Genomic DNA, 17243 nt, shown 5'->3' with positions numbered 1-17243 from the left:
GCGACCACCAATCTGCTATTTGTCTCTATAGATTTACCTATTCTGGACATTTCATATAAATACTGTCATACAATATGTGACCTTTTGTGTCTGACTTCTTTCACTTAGCATAGCGTTTTTGAGGTTCATCTGCATTGTAGCCTATATCAGTACTTAATTCCTTCTTATAGATAAATAACTTTCCATTGTACGGATATACCATATTTGGTTTATCCATTCATCTGATGGACATTTGAGTTGTTTCCACTTTTTGTCTGCTGTGCCTACGGCTATGAGCATGTATATAGGACTACTTGTTCACCTGTAATCTACCTTTTAGGTGACCCTTGTGGGGAGTTGGATTAATCTGTGATACTCAGTGTATACCAGCCGATATTGCAGAGGCATTTATTGAAAAGAATTTGTATTTCTTGAATGTTTGCTTATTAAGTGTGTGATAGAGCCTAAGTGGAAAAGCCTGGACCCATGGGTCTTGCAGCTTTGGTATGGCACAAGAAGGAGAAGCAGAGGAAGTGTTGCTTGGAATAGAGAGGGCAGGTTCTTGAAAAATCAGTCATTACGTTTAATGACCTTGACTGAATCCTACATTTCCATCTCTGGGGCTACTGTAGGCAAGGAAGGGTCTGGCTGGGAAACAAGAAATTGTGGATTTACAAGCAGTGAGTCCTTTGGAGTCATTATCTGTGGCGATCCTAAACATATGTGCAGAGTTACTGTTTCTTCTTTTTTTGTTGTTGTTGGTTTTTTTTAAATATTTATTTATTTTTGGCTGTGTTGGGTCTTCATTGCTGTGCGTGGGCTTTCTCTAGTTGCAGTGCATGGGCTGCTCATTGCGGTGGCTTCTCCTGTGTGAAGCACGGGCTCTAGGTGCCCGGGCTTCAGTAGTTGTGGCTCGCAAGCTGTAGGGCGCAGGCTCAGTAGTTGTGGTGCACAGGCTCAGTTGCTCTGCGGTATGTGGGATCTTCCCAGACTGGGGCTCGAACCTGTGTCCCCTGCCTTGGCAGGTGGATTCTTAACCACTGCACCACCAGGGAAGTGCTACTGTTTTTTCTTTATATTCAGTTTTGTGTATGTATCTTTCAAACTCTTATTCACTGTAAACCAGGTCCAAAAGCTGGTCTACACTGATGATTCAGTCAGAACTTTTCCTTGTGGATTACATCTCTTATGAGGACAGTGTCCAAATCCTACTATGTCTTAATAAAGCGTCTCCATCTCTCCAACAGAAACCACAAAACTATAAAAGGAAATAAATGACAGCATCATACATACTAAAAACTTAGGTCAGCTCAGGTGTTAACATTACATTTTTTAACAATACATACATACATTTTTAAACAATAATTAAAAAATTAAAATGATCGCCTAGGCAAATATTTATTTTAAACTTACAACATGCATAAACATAAAAAAACACTTTAATCAAATAACAATGTACCAGTCAGACTAGGTTAGGTCAAAAGAAATATAAACCCCACATTTTTTTCTCTCATATAAATGTCCAGATGTAGGTAATCTAGGGTTGGTATGGTGACTCTGCTTCTTAATGTCTTCACCCAACAAGGCTCCTTCCTGTTCACCACTTGGTCATCCCTACAGTGTGGCTCTTATCCTCACAATTCAAGATGGCAGCTAGAGCTCCAGCCATCACATATGCAGTCTAGTCACTAAGACAGAAAAAGGGACAAAGGGGTGAAGGGCAAAAAACAGTTGCCTTTTAAGAAAAATTCTCAGCAATTGCCAAACAATACCACTGCTTACATATTATTTTCCAGGACTAGACACATGACCACATCTTGCTACAAGTTAAGGCTTGGACAGCTAGACTGTATTCTGTGAGGCTGTGTGCCCAGTTTCAAATTAAGACTTCTATTACTAGAGAAAAAGAGAATGGATATTTGGGACAGTGAGCAGGGTCTGCCACACAGACAAATTGACAAGGCTGACCTCAAATTGTGACCTCTTGGTGGCATAAGTAACATGCTTAATCCTGAAAACTTGCTCCTAGAATATGGGAGAAGAGATTCCCATTTCAAACACTGCAGACAGAAAAAGCTGTCAAGTGACCCCTACCATGGCCTATTCATGGAAGAGGATGGAAGGCGTTGGGGACTGGAATGGAACTGGGGTTGACGAGACAGTCCTCCTAACCAGTGGCCCAGAAAAGCAGCCCTGAGACCATGGGTCCTGCTACTGAAAAGAAGGGCTAGAGATGAGACAGAGAAGTGAAGGCAGAACTATAGGAAAGAGTAATCTCTTCAGCACCAAAGAAACAGCTAGTCAAAAGCTGATAGAGGGACTTCCCTGGTGGTCCCGTGGTTAAGATTCCACGCTCCCAATGCAGGGGACCTGGATTTGATCCCTGGTCAGGGAACTAGATCCTGCATGCATGCCACAGCTAAAAATCCCTCATGCCGCAACTAAGACCTGGCACAGCCAAATAAATAAATAAATAAATAGATGTTTTTTAAAAAAAGTTGGAGGAATTACCTAGACGTTACTTTAGAAACCAGTATGCTTAAATATACAGAGATAGAAAAGAGGATTTGGAACACAGAAAGAAAAGATACCAGCCATAGTTCTGTCATCCATATTTTGGAATATTTCTTTCCGGCCTTTTGTTTTCCTGTGAGACATATTTTTTGGGTCTTTTTGTTTGTTTTTGGCCACACCACACGGCATGTGGGATCTTCCCCAACCAGGGATCGAACCCATGTCCCCTGCATTGTAAGCGCACAGACTTAACCAATGGACCTCCAGGGAAGTCCTGTTTTGCTTTAAACGTACTTAGCTATAAAAATAAAGGCTCTGTTTATGGCTTGAGTTTCTATCCTAGGCTGGGGTGACCAAGGACAAGCTACTTAGCATCCCTTTGCTCACTTTCCTCATCTATAAAATGGGAAGAAATAATAATGAGGACAATAATACCTACCGCAAAGAGCTGTTTTGAGGATTAAATGAGATAATTCATGTAATGAGCTAAGAACAGCTTATGTAAGCCTTTATTATTTGTATATATAAGTTTAGCGGTTACATAAAATTCCCACCAGTGGACGTTTTATCATAACCATGCTCCTGTTACTAAACACTTGACGAATTTTCAGTTGGGGGCTATTATAAAGTTTTAAATATTTTAATACATTTATCTCTTTTATATTTAGGGCTATTACTTAAAGCAGTATCTTCAGAGTCTTCATATAGATTTTAGAACATTTCATTTAAGCTGGGTTGTGGGTATGTATTCATTATATTGTTGCCTAATATAATTCTCCTTTAGCATGCCTTAAATATTTCACTTAAAAACTATACTCAGGGGGCTTCCCTGGTGGCGCAGTGGTTGAGAGTCCGCCTGCCGATGCAGGGGGCACGGGTTCGTGCCCCGGTCCGGGAGGGTCCCACATGCCGCGGAGTGGCTGGGCCCGTGAGCCATGGCCGCTGGGCCTGTGCGTCCGGAGCCTGCGCTCCACAGCGGGAGAGGCCACAACAGTGAGAGGCCCGCATACCGGAAAAAAAAAAACAAAAAAAAAAACTATACTCAGTGAAAAAGAATAAGGCATTTAGTAATCAAATTGCTCATATACACAAAAATATCAAAGAAGTAGTTGTAGACTCCACTATGAAAGTGAGAAAAATAACTCACAAAATAACTTACATGAGAGCTGACTAAAAGACAGAGATGGGGGTCTTTACAGCTCTTCACATGCCAAACCACAGGCACCTCCCGGCTTATCACTCACCATTGCTCACATTCTCTCTGCTCCAGATAAAAGTTACACTCATGGTTTTTAAAACATGCCTTACATTTCCCTTATCTGACCCTTCGTTTGCTTTGTTTCTTCTCCTGCAATGCATTCTCTTCTCCACCTCAACCTGCCAAAATCCTACCAATTTTCAAGGTTTGATTCAACCTTTTCAAAATAACTCCTCCACAGTGTGCTATAATAATAACAGCTATGTTCGCATGGCATCACCAATGCAGTCATAAAAACTCTCATTGGGTATGACCATAAAGCCTCTCTCATTTCATCCTCAGAACAATTCTGCGAAGTAGGCAAGGGAAGGCAAGGCTTTATTCCTCCCATCTTGTTGGCCTGCTCCTGGAATCAAAGTCCCTCTTTACTCCACCTCATACCCCTTGCCAGTGAGCAAAACACACAAGCAAACCCTTAGCACTCTTTTTCCTTGGCACCTGCGGGTTGACTGATGAATGGTATTAATAAAAATAATGTAATCTAAAGACAGAAAAGTGACAAAAGTAAACAGCACAATATAATTTAATAAATATATATTTTTTGTTTTTGTGTGTTTGTTTTGTTTTGGGTTTTTTTTTGGGGGGTGCATGTGGGATCTTAGTTCTCTGACCAGGGACCAGAGATTGAACCTGAACCCCCTGTGGTGGAAGCGCGGAGTCTTAACTACTGGACCGCCAGGGAAGTCCCAATAGATAATCGCTTTTTAAAAGAAGAGGAAAGAAAAGATGGTGATTTAACAGGCTCTGTATTTTCACCGTGTCCATCAGATGGGATACGGAAAGCTATGTCGCCATGCTGCCTTTCTGCGGGGGGGGGGGAAAGGGTGGGGCTGGAAAGGTAGGGTAATGACTCTCACAAACAGCTGAGAGAGGAGTATGATGCCTTCCCTGGAATGCATGCTACACATCTTCCAAAGTTTGTTCTAATTTCTGGAGGACACCAGATCGTAAGGCTGGTTGTTAACATTCTAGACCTGGCACTACCAATGATTTTCTCTGAGATTTGGGAACAGCTCACTTAAAAGCTGGGTGCCTCAGTTTCTTCAATCATAAAATGGAGGTTCTCATTCTTTTTGGCATACGTTATGGTTAACTACTCCCCAGGGAAGCTCCATGCCCCATTTTTCCCTAAGAGAACCCCAGCTTTTGGAGACCATGTGCCCAAAGGAGCCGAAGCCACTGAACCCCAGTCCCAGGGGACTGAGTCTGGGCTGGTATAAACCAACCATGGTAATCCCATTCCCTCTGCCAATGGTTGGTTTAAGGAAGAACATATCATGTGATTCTAGCCAATGAGAAGCGAGGGAAGGGAACTCTTGGGGAGGAGAGCTTCTGGGAGATTTTTCCTTTGATCTTAAGAAGCCACACAGGAAGAGATGTTTTCTCTTGTGTGTTTGGGTATGATACTTGGACCTGTGGCCCTCTTGTGACCTTTAGATGACAAATTTGAAAATAAAAGCCCAAACCCTGAGACTACTGAGAAGAAAGGTGGAAAGCATCAAACCCTTGAGGACATTGTTGAGCCAATGAATTAACCAAGCCAGCAACTACCCCCCTACCTCTGAACCTGTTGCTTAATAAGAGTAAACAAATTTTTTAAAAACTTCTGTTACTTGCGTCTAAAATATTTTGATATGATTGCGTTTTTCAAATCCTTTTTTTTCCCCATTTTACTGAGAAATAATTGATATACATCACTGTATGAGTTTAAGGTATACAAGGCGATGATTACATATATTGTGAAATGATTACCACAATAGGGTCAGCTAACATTCACTGTCTCATATGTATACACTAAAAAGAAAAGAAAAAAGGAAAAAAATGTTTTCTCCTTGTAATGAGAACCCTTAGGACTTACTCTCTTAACAAATTCCCTATGTGTCACAAGGCAGTGTTACCTCTAGTCATCATGTTGTACATTATACCCCTAGTACTTATTTATCTTACAACTGGAAGTTTGTCCCCTTTTCTTTTTGTAAATTTTTAATTTATTTTTAATTATTGGAATGAACACCATTTGATGTGAATTTTCGAGAGATTATAGCTGTCAGGTGTCATTATATTACTTATTGAAAACCTAATGTCACAATATGCCATATCCTAAACTTTAATTCTTCACCGTCAATCACACTTACACACTAAACCTGCTTGCATTCCATCCATCACACCCGTCTTGTAGGTCTTATTATTGTATATCACATAGCTGACTGTCTTTTGTTCTCTCTCATTCCATTTCTAAAGCCTTTCTTCCATCTCTGGTTTACCTCTACCATATTCTCTATCAATTTCACAGGTTATAGCTCATGGGATTACAGACTGTAGCTGCTCCTAAACCCTCTCTAACTAAAACTCTCATATTCATCATGTTCCGTTTTTGTAAAACATAGCTTAGGTGTGGGAGAAATCAGGGCCTACATCAAGAATCTGGTATTTCAGCCTCACATTGGACAATGCACTGCAGGTGCTTACCCGTGCTTAGAGAGTCTTTTTTTTTTTCTTTTTTTTGGAAGTTTGTGCCTTTTGACCACCTTCCTCCAATTACTCCCTTCCCCCACCTCGGGTAACCACTGCCTGATCTCTTTTTCTATGAGTTTGGCTTGTTTTGTTTATGTTTTTGTTTTGTAGATTCCACATATAAATGAGAGCATATAATGCTTGGTATTTGCCTTTTATTTCACTTAGCATAATGACTTCAAGGTCCCTCTTATTTTTATATTTAATGCAAATATAAGTTATCTTAATAATATATAAAAATATATAAAACTAAAAAGTAATATAAATAAATACTATGCTTCTGTTTTATGTTTTCAGTTTTTTGTGAGTCAAAGAAGATAAATGACATTTTTCAAGAGGGGTGGTGATTCCATTCCCAAGGTAAAAGAACAGGTGCAATTCCCATCCATGATAGGAAACAGAATATGGAAAATGCCTGTCACCCGGTCAGGATGGGACAGAGAAGGATGCAAAAGCTGCCAGGTCATTAAGATCCCTCACAAACAGTTTCCCTCTCTAATACTTAACACAGGGTTCTGGTTCACGAGTCCAGGCATATACATTGTTCCTGCTGGTGACCCCAGCAATGTGAAATTCAAAGACACCCTCAGGAGTCCCACATTCATTAATACAAGGATAGAAAATTACCTTTAAAGTAGAAATAAGTGTATGAAGTGTCTGAAAACTGTTCCTTTCATACTTTTCAGCCTTTGTTGAGTGATCATGTGAAAACACATATAAACATACCCACACAGATACATACCACTTAAAACCAACTTAAAAATATATAAATAAGTTTTCTTTTAACATCAAGTGATTTTTTTTGGTCGTGCCTCAGCATGTGGGATCTTAGTTCCCCAATCAGGGATTGAACTCATTCCCCCTGCAGTGGAAGCACAGAGTCTTAACCACTGGCCCACCCGGTAAGTCCCTTTAAATAATATTTTAAACAATAGTATTCTTTTAGGTCATGCTTTCAAATCCAAGGAGGAAAGGTATACTGATTACTGTAGAATGCCATGTGAGTCCTAGACAGAGAAGCAACCTCAGATCAGAAAGCCACTGTTTTAAATTGAATGTTTGTGTCCACCCCCAGATTTATAGGTTGAAATCCTGTCCCCCAATATGATAGTATTAGATGGTGGGCCTTTGGGAGGTGATTAGTTCATGACAGGGCAGCCCCTATGAATAAGATCAGTGCCCTTATAAGAAGAGACACAAGACAGCCTGCTTTCTCTCTGTTCTCTTTGCCATGTGAAGATACAACAAGAGGGTCATCTGCCAACCTGGAGGCGGGTTCTCACCAGACACCTGATCTATAAGCACCCTGATCTTGGACTTCCCAGTCTCTAGAACTGTGAGAAATAAATGTTTGTCTTTCTGGCTAGCGATGGAGACTGCAAAGCTAAGAAGGGTCTTTGGCTTTTCATTTGCAAGAGAGGATGAGTTTCTTTCTCAGAGTGTGCTGCAGCCAGACACAATACCTCTCCTTAGCAGACACTCTGCTGTTCCAATCATACACCTTGCTGTTGAGTTCAGTGTGGAGTTCCAGGAGTGAGTGTTTTCTGGAGGGAATGAGAAAGGCAAAAATTAATTCCACGCAAATATCAATGAGGAGACAGATTAGCATTAGGTTGAAAGCAGCTAACAGATATGAAAGTGCTTTAAAGTTGTTCCTTTCTAAATATTCTACAAGCTGCTTAGCAAGTGATCCAAACAGGTTTGCAGCACTCTGACCCAATGACCACAGTCCCCACCCACAGGGGCAACTGAGTTTTAGTCTGGGTACACACCAGCCAGATGATAACCCATCTGGATCATCCATGCAAATGCAGGATGGATGTAAAAGGCCAATAATACCGTTGGCCCGTGGCGTATGTACCTTGGAAGGCTGAGTTGCCCCTGCTCTAGCCCTCCCTTTTTGCTCTGCCATCCCTGAGGAGGCTAGGGGTCCCAGGCCCTGAGATTTATTCCTGGGGTCCCCCAAGCTACAACAGATGCCTTTCACAGGTGACTCAGAGAAATTCTAAATTGTGATTAGGGGGCAACAGAAAAGGGACTGCTAATCTTACATTTGAGGTACAGTAAGGCTTCCCTCATCCCAGAAGGACACCAGGTCACCAACGTTTCCCTTAGAAAAGTATCCTTGCCAATAAACATCAAAAATGTCTAAGTTACAAAGACTTGCAGACCTGTATAGCTAGGTACCATTTTTCACCTATCAACCTCAAGACTTGGGGAAATAAACGAGCACACGGTATCAGTGAGAATTCAGGGATGCAGACTCTCTCATAAAAGCTGATCTATGGGAATTCCCTGGGGTCCAGTGGTTAGGACTCGGCGCTCTCACTCTCAGGGGCCCGGGCTCAATCCTTGGTCTGGGAACTGAAGTCCTGCAAGCTGCGTGGCGTGGTCAAAAAACAAAAAGCTGGTCTAACTGTCCTAGAGGACAACCTGACAAGATGCATCAGAGGCTTTAAAAATGCTTGTCGGGCTTCCCCGGTGGCGCAACGGTTGAGAGTCCGCCTGCCGATGCAGGGGACATGGGTTCGTGCCCTGGTCCGGGAAGATCCCACGTGCCGCAGAGCGGCTAGGCCCGTGAGCCATGGCCGCTGGGCCTGTGCATCCAGAGCCTGTGCTCCGCAAAGGGAGAGGCCACAACAGTGAGAGGCCCGTGTACCGCAAAAAAAAAAAAAAAAAAAAAAAAAAAAATGCTTGTCATTCAACACAGTAATTCCACTTCTGGGAATTTTCCCTTCAAGAAAACAATTAAGAATAAGCACAAATACTGAGCTACAAAGACGCTGAACACTTTCTTTTTTGTGAAAGTAAAACATTGCCCAACAACTAAAGACTGGCCAAGTAAATTATGCTATAGCCATATTAGGGACTGCTCTGTAGACATTAAAATGATACTATAGGGACTTCCCTGGTGGCTCAGTGGTTAAGAATCTGCCTGCCAATGCAGGGCACATGAGTTCGAGCCCTGGTCCGGGAAGATCCCACATGCCGTGGAGCAACAAAGCCCGTGCACCACAACTACTGCGCCTGCACTCTAGAGCCCGTGAGCCACAACTACTGAGCCCGCGTGCCACAACTACTGAAGCCCGCATGCCTAGAGCCGGTACTCCGCAACAAGAGGAACCTGCACAATGAGTAGCCCCCGCTCGTTGCAACTAGAGAAAAAGCCTGCACACGGCAACGAAGACCCAACTCAGCCAAAAATAAATAAATAATTAAATAAATTTTTAAGCAAATAAATAAAATAAAATGATGCCATAAAAATGTGATTCCTGACATGTAAAAATATACTGTTGCACAAACTAAAAGCAGGTTATAAAGTAACAGTAGATTATGATTTCATTTTGGCTTAAAGAACATCTTTATATATGATTGTATCAGTATCCAAAAATGATCTGGGAGGCAACACACCAAGATTTGGTTAACAGATTAGTTCTACTAAGTAGGATTATAACTGCTTGTTATGTTCTGCTTTCAGCATCTATATCTCATGATCTATGTTCAGTAAGGAGTATGTATTGTTTTTGTAATAAGAAAAAAGAGACATTTCTTAATTTTGAAGGAAAATATCCAAACCACAAGCTGACTACTATATGACCTTCTGAAGTACAAAGCATTCATAAACTGTGCAGAGTCTATTATCATACTCCTAAGGCAACCCCAACAAGGAATGAAAAATCCCTCCCCCTGAAGAAAAGGGCATCAAATATGGCACAGTGGCACTTCCATCCTGGTAGCAGAAAATAAACAACTGGGGCCAGGATCCACCACAGCTTGGGTGGCTCACCTTTCTTTCCCCAGCTTCTGGGAGAGGCACTTCAGGTACAGTGACGGTGAAGGGGAGGACCGCTCTAGCAGGGACACGTCCGCTTTGCACAGGCTCCAGAAGAAGTCAGCTTCTCGGTGAATCACGCAGGTCCCGGGCTGCCTGGCCTTGGATTCTGCACTTTTCACTGATGGCCTATCCACCTCCAGGAAGCTGCTGTCCTCTAGCTGGCTCTCTGACGTCACATAGTTCTGAATAAAAAAGACCTTTGGCTTCCCTGAGAGAGAGGGGCATGCATCTGCCATGAACATCCTTCTGATATGATCTAAAGGGACCCCTGAGTGAGTCTGATCCACGCCAAACACGCTCTGGGAGCCCCCTCGGCTCACCAGGATACACACGAAGCTGTCGTAGTCTTGGTGTTGGGGCATGTGCGCAACTTGGCCAAGAATGTGCATTATATTTTCCACAGTGAGATGTAAGAAACGCTTGACTTCATAGCCCAGGGCAGTGAAGGTTTCCTCAAGAATGTCTGGAAAAAACAAACAAACATGAAAAACAACACAGGAGGGACTTCCCGGGTGGCGCAGTGGTTAAGAATCCACCTGCCAATGCAGGGGACACGGGTTCGCGCCCTGGTCCGGGACGATCCCACATGCTGCGGAGCAACTAAGCCCGTGCGCCACAACTACTGAGCCCGTGCTCTAGGGCCTGCGAGCCACAACTACTGAAGCCCATGTGCCTAGAGCCCGTGCTCCGCAACAAGAGAAGCCACCGCAATGAGAAGCCCGCGCGCCACAACAAAGAGTGGCCCCTGCTCGCCGCAACTACAGAAATCATGTGCGCAGCAAAGAAGACCCAGCACGGCCAAAAATTAACAAAAAAAAACACAGGAGTAAGAAAAGCTCAAGAAACACTGGGTAGCAATCCTAAACATGGTCTAATTACTTGTCTGTTTCTGCTTTTGTGTCATAGTTTGAGGCTTTAAAGGACCTAAGAACAGGGCAGGAGGGATAGAATCAGCCTAAAACATGAAATGTGTGACTTTCATGTCCCAGGTTCCCAGTTATGGTCTGTCCCCTGTTATACCACTTCCCCTGCCTGAGGCCACCACCGCATCTGGCCACGGGCAGAGACTGAGTCCACCTCTAGTCTAAACGAACCAAGAGAGGAAATACTTTTTCCTTTTAGCCAAAACAAAGTTGGGGATTGTTCAAAGGGCTCTTTCTTACAATAACTCACAAGTTCATAGGAATGGGTGCATTTGCAGCATGGAGATCTAAACCTAGATCCAATGGCCGCAGAAAGGGTGACCCAGGTCATGAGTTCCCTCACCTCCACCTGCTGTGAGCTGATCCGGAGGCCCCTGGATTTAAGCTGGGACCATTCCCAGACTCCCCAGCTCCTCTCATGACCTACTTCCCAGTGTAGCCTTTGACTGAGCAAGGGAGGGCCCTTGGCCAAGACGCCCTACAGCAGCGGTCCCCAACCTTTTTGGCACCAGGGAACGGTTTCGTGGAAGACACTTTTTCCACAGACTGGGGGTGGGGTGGGGTGAAGTTTCGGGACGATTCAAGCGCTTTACATTTATTGTGTACTTTATTTCTGTTATTATTACATTGTAATATATAATGAAATAATTCTACAACTCACCATAATGCAGAATCAGTGGGAGCCCTGAGCTTGTTTTCCTGCAACTAGATGGTCCCATCTGGGGGTGACGGGAGACAGTGACACCCAAAGTGTGTTTTTTTGTTTTGGTTTGGTTTTTTTTTGCAGTACGCGGGCCTCTCACTGTTGTGGCCTCTCCCGTTGCAGAGCACAGGCTCCGAACGCGCAGGCTCAGTGGCCATGGCTCACAGGCCCAGCCGCCCTGCGGCATGTGGGATCTTCCCAGATCAGGGCACGAACCCGTGTCCCCTGCATCGGCAGGCGGACTCTCAACCACTGCGCCACCAGGGAAGCCCGGAAGAGTGTTGTTTATGTCCAGTCTACTCCATGATCTCATTTTGGTTGCTGTCACTGCAGAAAACCCTGCTTCACAAAGATAGGATGTTGGAAATGAAAGCAGGCTTTTCCATGCTTTTGTGGCAATCTCAGGATATTCCACCTTGACTTTAATCCAGAATGTATGGAGGTCTGAAGTTGTCTCAAACATACTTTTAAGGCCACCATCATTTGCGATCTCAAGCAATTGATCCTCTTCTAGCGCAGACAAAGTCGATTCACCCAGCTTATTCACAAATGGGTTGCAGATCCATTCCTTCCCAGTTCGGGAGTCTTTTGTGGTTGGGAAGTAATGCTCAAACTCTTTTGAAAGCTGAGAGAGGTGATCATGCATCAGCTGGGAGAAAGAAGGCCCCAGTTCAGTCTCTTTCAAAATCTCTGCTAATGTTTGAAACATGTCAAAAATCCCAATGTTCACTCGTCACCCCCATAATTCCAGTTTGGCTTTGAATGCAGTCACTTTATCTGCCAACTTGAACACAGCTGTCGTTCTCCCCTGAAGTGACAGACTGAGTTCGGTGAGCAGGTTGAATATGTCACACAGGTAAGCAAGTTTTGCGACCCATTCTGTGTCACTGAAATGTGCTGCCAGTGGTGACTGTTTTTCTACAAGAAATCCCTGGAGCGGCTCTCATAACTCAAAAACTCTGGCCGGTGATCTACCTTTAGAAGCCATGTCACTTCTGTGTATAAGAGAAGACGTGTGTGCTCTGGGTCCATCTCCTCACAGAGGGGCACGAACCGATGTGAGTTAAGGGCATGCACTTTAATGTCGTTGATAATTTTAACCATGTCCTGCAAAGCATTGTTAAGTTCAGGTACCATTTTTCGGCTAGCCGGCATTTTGCTCTGTGGATGACACAGTGCGTAGACACACATTCAGAAGCGACCTCTTTGACCCGTAGTGAAACCAGAAAGCCGTCCAGTCATGGCAGCCACTCCATCTGTGCATATACCAACACAAAATGCCCAATTCAGTTTTCCTGATATGTAATCATTCAAAGACTTGAATAGTTCTGCAGCTGTGGTGTTGGTTGGCAACAAAAGTGCTCATAATATATCCTCATGCACATCCTCCTGAAAAATATATTGCACAAAAACAAGCATTGTTGCCTTGTTGTCAACATCGATAGACTCGTCAACCTGGATTGAGTACCACGGTGACTCATTAATCCTCTCTAACAACCGTGCCTCAATATCTTCTGCTATTTCATCAATTCGTCTAGTTACGGTGCTAGCCGAAAGAAGAACACGTGCCACCTTTTGAACTGCAGTCACTCCTGAAAGCTCATGACACATGTCCTTAGCAGTAGGCAGGATCAACTCTTCACCAATAGTAAAGGACTTCTTAGCTTTAGCAATGCAGTTAGCCACTAAGAATGATGCTCTCAATGCAGACACATTTGATGACGTGGTAGCCTTCAATGATTGTCTCTGTTCTTCGTGTTCACGTTTTTTTCTTTTGAAAAACTCCAAAGGCTTGTGGGGTTCTTTTTATATATAAACTTATTTCTTTATTTATTTTTGGCTGCGTTGGGTCTTCGTTGCTGCGAATGGGCTTTCTCTAGTTGCAGCGAGAGGCGGCTACTCTTCATTTCGGTGCGCGGGCTTCTCTTGTTGCAGAGCAGGGGCTCTAGGCACGCGGGCTCAGTAGTTGTGGCTCGCAGGCTCTAGAGCGCAGGCTCAGTAGTTGTGGGCTTAGTTGCTCCGCGGCATGTGGGATCTTCCCAGGCCAGGGCTCGAACCCGTGTCCCCTGCATTGGCAGGTGTGTTCTTAACCACTGCACCACCAGGGAAGTCCCCAAAGGCTTGTCTTTTGACGCAGGGTGCTTGGTCTCCATGTAGCGAAGCAGTTTTGAAGGTTTCATGGCTCCGTTGGATAGCCAGTCGCCACAAATTATACAAAGCAGGTTTGGAGAATGTGAATCACCTGTTGCAATGAACCCATAATTTAAGTAGGACTCTTGGTATTTCCTTTAAAATGAAGCTTTCTTTTTGTTGGCAGTCTTAGAGTCTTCTGCTGTCTCATCATTGGGTCTTTCCCTCTTTTTTTAAAAAATTAATTAATTTATTTATTTTTGGCTGCGTTGGGTCTTCGTTTCTGTGCTAGGGCTTTATCTAGGTGCGGCAAGCGGGGGCCACTCTTCATCGCGGTGCCTCTCATTGTCGCAGCCCCTCTTGTTGCAGAGCACAGGCTCCAGACGCCAGGCTTAGTAGTTGTGGCTCATGGGCCCAGCTGCTCCACGGCATGTGGGATCTTCCCGGACCAGGGCTCGAACCTGTGTCCCCTGCATTGGCAGGCAGAGTCTCAACCACTGCGCCACCAGGGAAGCCCTTCCTCTTTTCAAAGAAGCTCTCCAGCACTGTTTGTTTTTTACCTATTTTGGCTAGGGTTAGCTTGAGGGCTTACCAAAACTGTGACTGAGACAAGTGCGCAGTACGGGAAAGAGGTGTGGACGGAAACGGTAAATAAAATAATGGGTGGGCCACGCATGGACTAAAGTAAGTGTTGGATTCTGACTTAAAGCCTGCCACCAGATGCAGCTTAACTGTCACTTGCCCCTCACTGATAGGGTTTTGATATGAGTCTGCGAGCAATTGACTTATTATGGTCACTGTGCAGTCAAACCCCTCTGCTAATGATAATCAGTATTTGCAGCCGCTCCCCAGCGCTAGCATCACCGCCTCAGCTCCGCCTCAGATCATCAGGCATTAGATTCTCATAAGGAGCGCGCAACCTAGATCCCTCACATGCGCAGTTCACAGTAGGGCTCACGCTCCTATGAAAATCTAATGCCGTCACTGATCTGACAGGAGGCGGAGCTCAGGCAATAATGCGAGTGATGGGGAGTGGCTGTAAATACAGATGAAGCTTCGCTTGCTCACCCGTCACTCACCTCCTGCTGTGTGGCCCCGGACCGGTACCAGTCAGTGGTTGGAGGGTTGGGGACCCCTGCCCTACAGGGCCCCCAGAGATTCTTCTCCTAGTTTCCAGGAATCCTGGGTTGACTTTGCCTCGAGAAGCAGTGTAAAGCAGTGGAAAAAGCAGACAAGCCTGCCTTCTAACACTGACCTCACCACACCTACAGGCTGCATTGCTTTAAGGAAGTGGGTCTCCCTAGCTTTAAGTGGAAGTGAAGATACCCACCCCATGAGGATGCTATGAAGATTAAGTGAGATAATACAAATAAAGCTCCTGGTGCTCAATAAAAATATTCCTTGTTCTCTTTTTAAAAATCTTTTTGTTCATCTTCTAGAAGTTTCTATGGCCTTGGAACCCTAGAAATCCTACCCATCTACTTTGTTCCCATCTGCTCAGTTTGCCTTCATTGGAGAAGTAGGTACCGAATTGTTTCATCTTTCTAATAGCAAAGAGAGACATCTTTCTCTTCCTCATTCAAAAAGTCCACATCCTATTGAGCTACCCATTAAGTTTCTACTCCTTTTCTGAGGGATGCCTCCAGTTCTTAGTCCATTTTCAGAGCAGAAAAACCATTCTGTCCTAAGCCCAGAGGCTAAACAAGAATCTCCTAATTCAGGCTGTCATCCAAACTATTAGCCACTTCTCTGGATTTGCTTCCCTGTCTCATGACTATGTACCCACTTCTGTTCCTCCCCTGGGGTATGACCTTCCAGAAGTCTACGACTGCATTCACCCCAAACCAAACAACATGGTAGTAATCAGAGTACCTATAACTTCCACCAAGGAACAGAGGGGTCCTATCTCATACCAGTTTAGGCATCACACAAAGGGGTCAAGGGGAGATAAATAACTGAAGGTACATATAACAGTTTACTACAAATTCTCAATTCTCGACACTAAATGGGAACAATATGAAGTATGGATAGACAAATAATTCAGAGACTCACAGCTTCAACCAATAGTTTCAACTGTCTTGTCTTGCCAACTTTACCGACCACTAGTAAACTATAAAAGTAAAAGTAAGCAATCACAATTTCTCTTCTGGCTTCTCAGCAGGAAACAGGAAAAAGATTAAAAGTTGGAAAAGAAACACAGCCTTGGGTTAACAAAAATCTGGAATCCAAGCAGCCACTGGACAAATAAGAGCTGGCTTGTGTGCTCTTAATTTAATTCACCTAGCCTATGAGCAGTATCTGGACACAATCACATAGAGTCTTGTAGAACATTCCACTCAGGAGACCCACATCCTGCCAGATATGGCGGTTTTAAATAAGTCCATGATTCTTTGACACTCCTCCCTTAAAAAGATAGAGTGTAATTCCCCTCCCCTTGAATGTGGACCAACTTGGTAACTCGTTTCTAATGAATGGAATGTGGCAGAAGAGATACAACGTGACTTCCAAAGCCAGGTCACTGTGGAACAACTCACTCTGGGGGAAGCCAGTTGCCATGTCTTGAGAACACTCAATACAGGTCCCCAATGCCATGTGGAGAGGCCTCCATGGAGAAGAACTTAGGCCTCGCACCAACCAGCCACGTGACTGAGTACCTGAGAAGCCCCTCCAAAGCCAATCAAGCCTTCAGATGACCCCAGCTGACATCTGACCACAATCTCCCAAGAGGCTCAGGGCCAGAACAACCTGGCTAAGCCATTCCTAAATTCCAGACCCACAGAAACTGTGAGAGATATAAATAAATTAATACTGTTGTTTTAAGCTACTAAATTTTGGAGTGATTTGTACACATTATCAGATAAATATTTCACCAGGTAAGTCAACAAAAGGGAATGATAATAACCATTCCCTAAGAATGTAGTTAGGCTACTTACTTTTCTCCTTCTGCCTGGCCCGTAGGTAAGGGTGAAAAAATGAATTTGTATATATATATATATATATATATATATATATATATATATATATATATATGTCACGTCATAATGAAGAGATATAAAGAAGGTGCCAACCTCCTTAAAACCCTGTGATAAGTAAGTATTATCAGGAAATGACAGCTGCTGAAAACCTATTAAATACCTCACTTGTCCACATAGGATCTCAGAGTGGTAGAAAAGGCTTAGCAGCACCGCCCACTAGGCATGGCTTCTGAGGGTGTAGGCAAGGCTTCAGTACCCAGTTCTGTGCTCGGGATGAAACAAAGCGCTGTACCATGTGAGAGAACCTGGATTAGGACTCCAATGCCATCCCCACTGCTTTAGTCCAAACTCTCCCTTTCAGGAGTCACACTCTCCAGTCATGGAGCATTCTCTCCTCTAGGGGGCAGAAGCA

The 17243-nt window shown here is 43.9% G+C and overlaps 2 protein-coding genes across 3 annotated transcripts in view; both read right to left on the bottom strand.

Annotated features, from left to right (window-relative positions):
- Positions 1 to 17243, bottom strand: part of CASP10 (caspase 10) — a 60346-nt gene that overhangs the window by 35484 nt on the left and 7619 nt on the right. The gene's annotated exons all lie outside the window — the stretch shown is intronic.
- CFLAR (CASP8 and FADD like apoptosis regulator) overlaps positions 1364 to 17243 on the bottom strand; it is a 52315-nt gene continuing 36435 nt past the window's right edge. Inside the window, exons 9-11 of one of the 2 annotated variants that reach the window (XM_079923674.1) lie at positions 10053 to 10563; positions 7729 to 7809; positions 1364 to 1667 (exon numbers count right to left, since the gene is read on the bottom strand). In XM_079923674.1, the coding sequence (XP_079779800.1) occupies positions 1661 to 1667; positions 7729 to 7809; positions 10053 to 10563 (599 nt within the window). In that variant the 3' untranslated portion in view covers positions 1364 to 1660. Of the gene's footprint in view, positions 7810 to 10052; positions 10564 to 17243 lie in introns of both variants that reach the window. The other variant, XM_079923673.1, reaches the window with a different exon arrangement.

This window comes from Stenella coeruleoalba (genome assembly GCF_951394435.1).
Source record: "Stenella coeruleoalba genome assembly, chromosome: 6".
In the NCBI taxonomy this organism is placed as follows: domain Eukaryota; kingdom Metazoa; phylum Chordata; class Mammalia; order Artiodactyla; family Delphinidae; genus Stenella; species Stenella coeruleoalba.
This window is presented reverse-complemented; position numbering and strand designations above follow the sequence as displayed.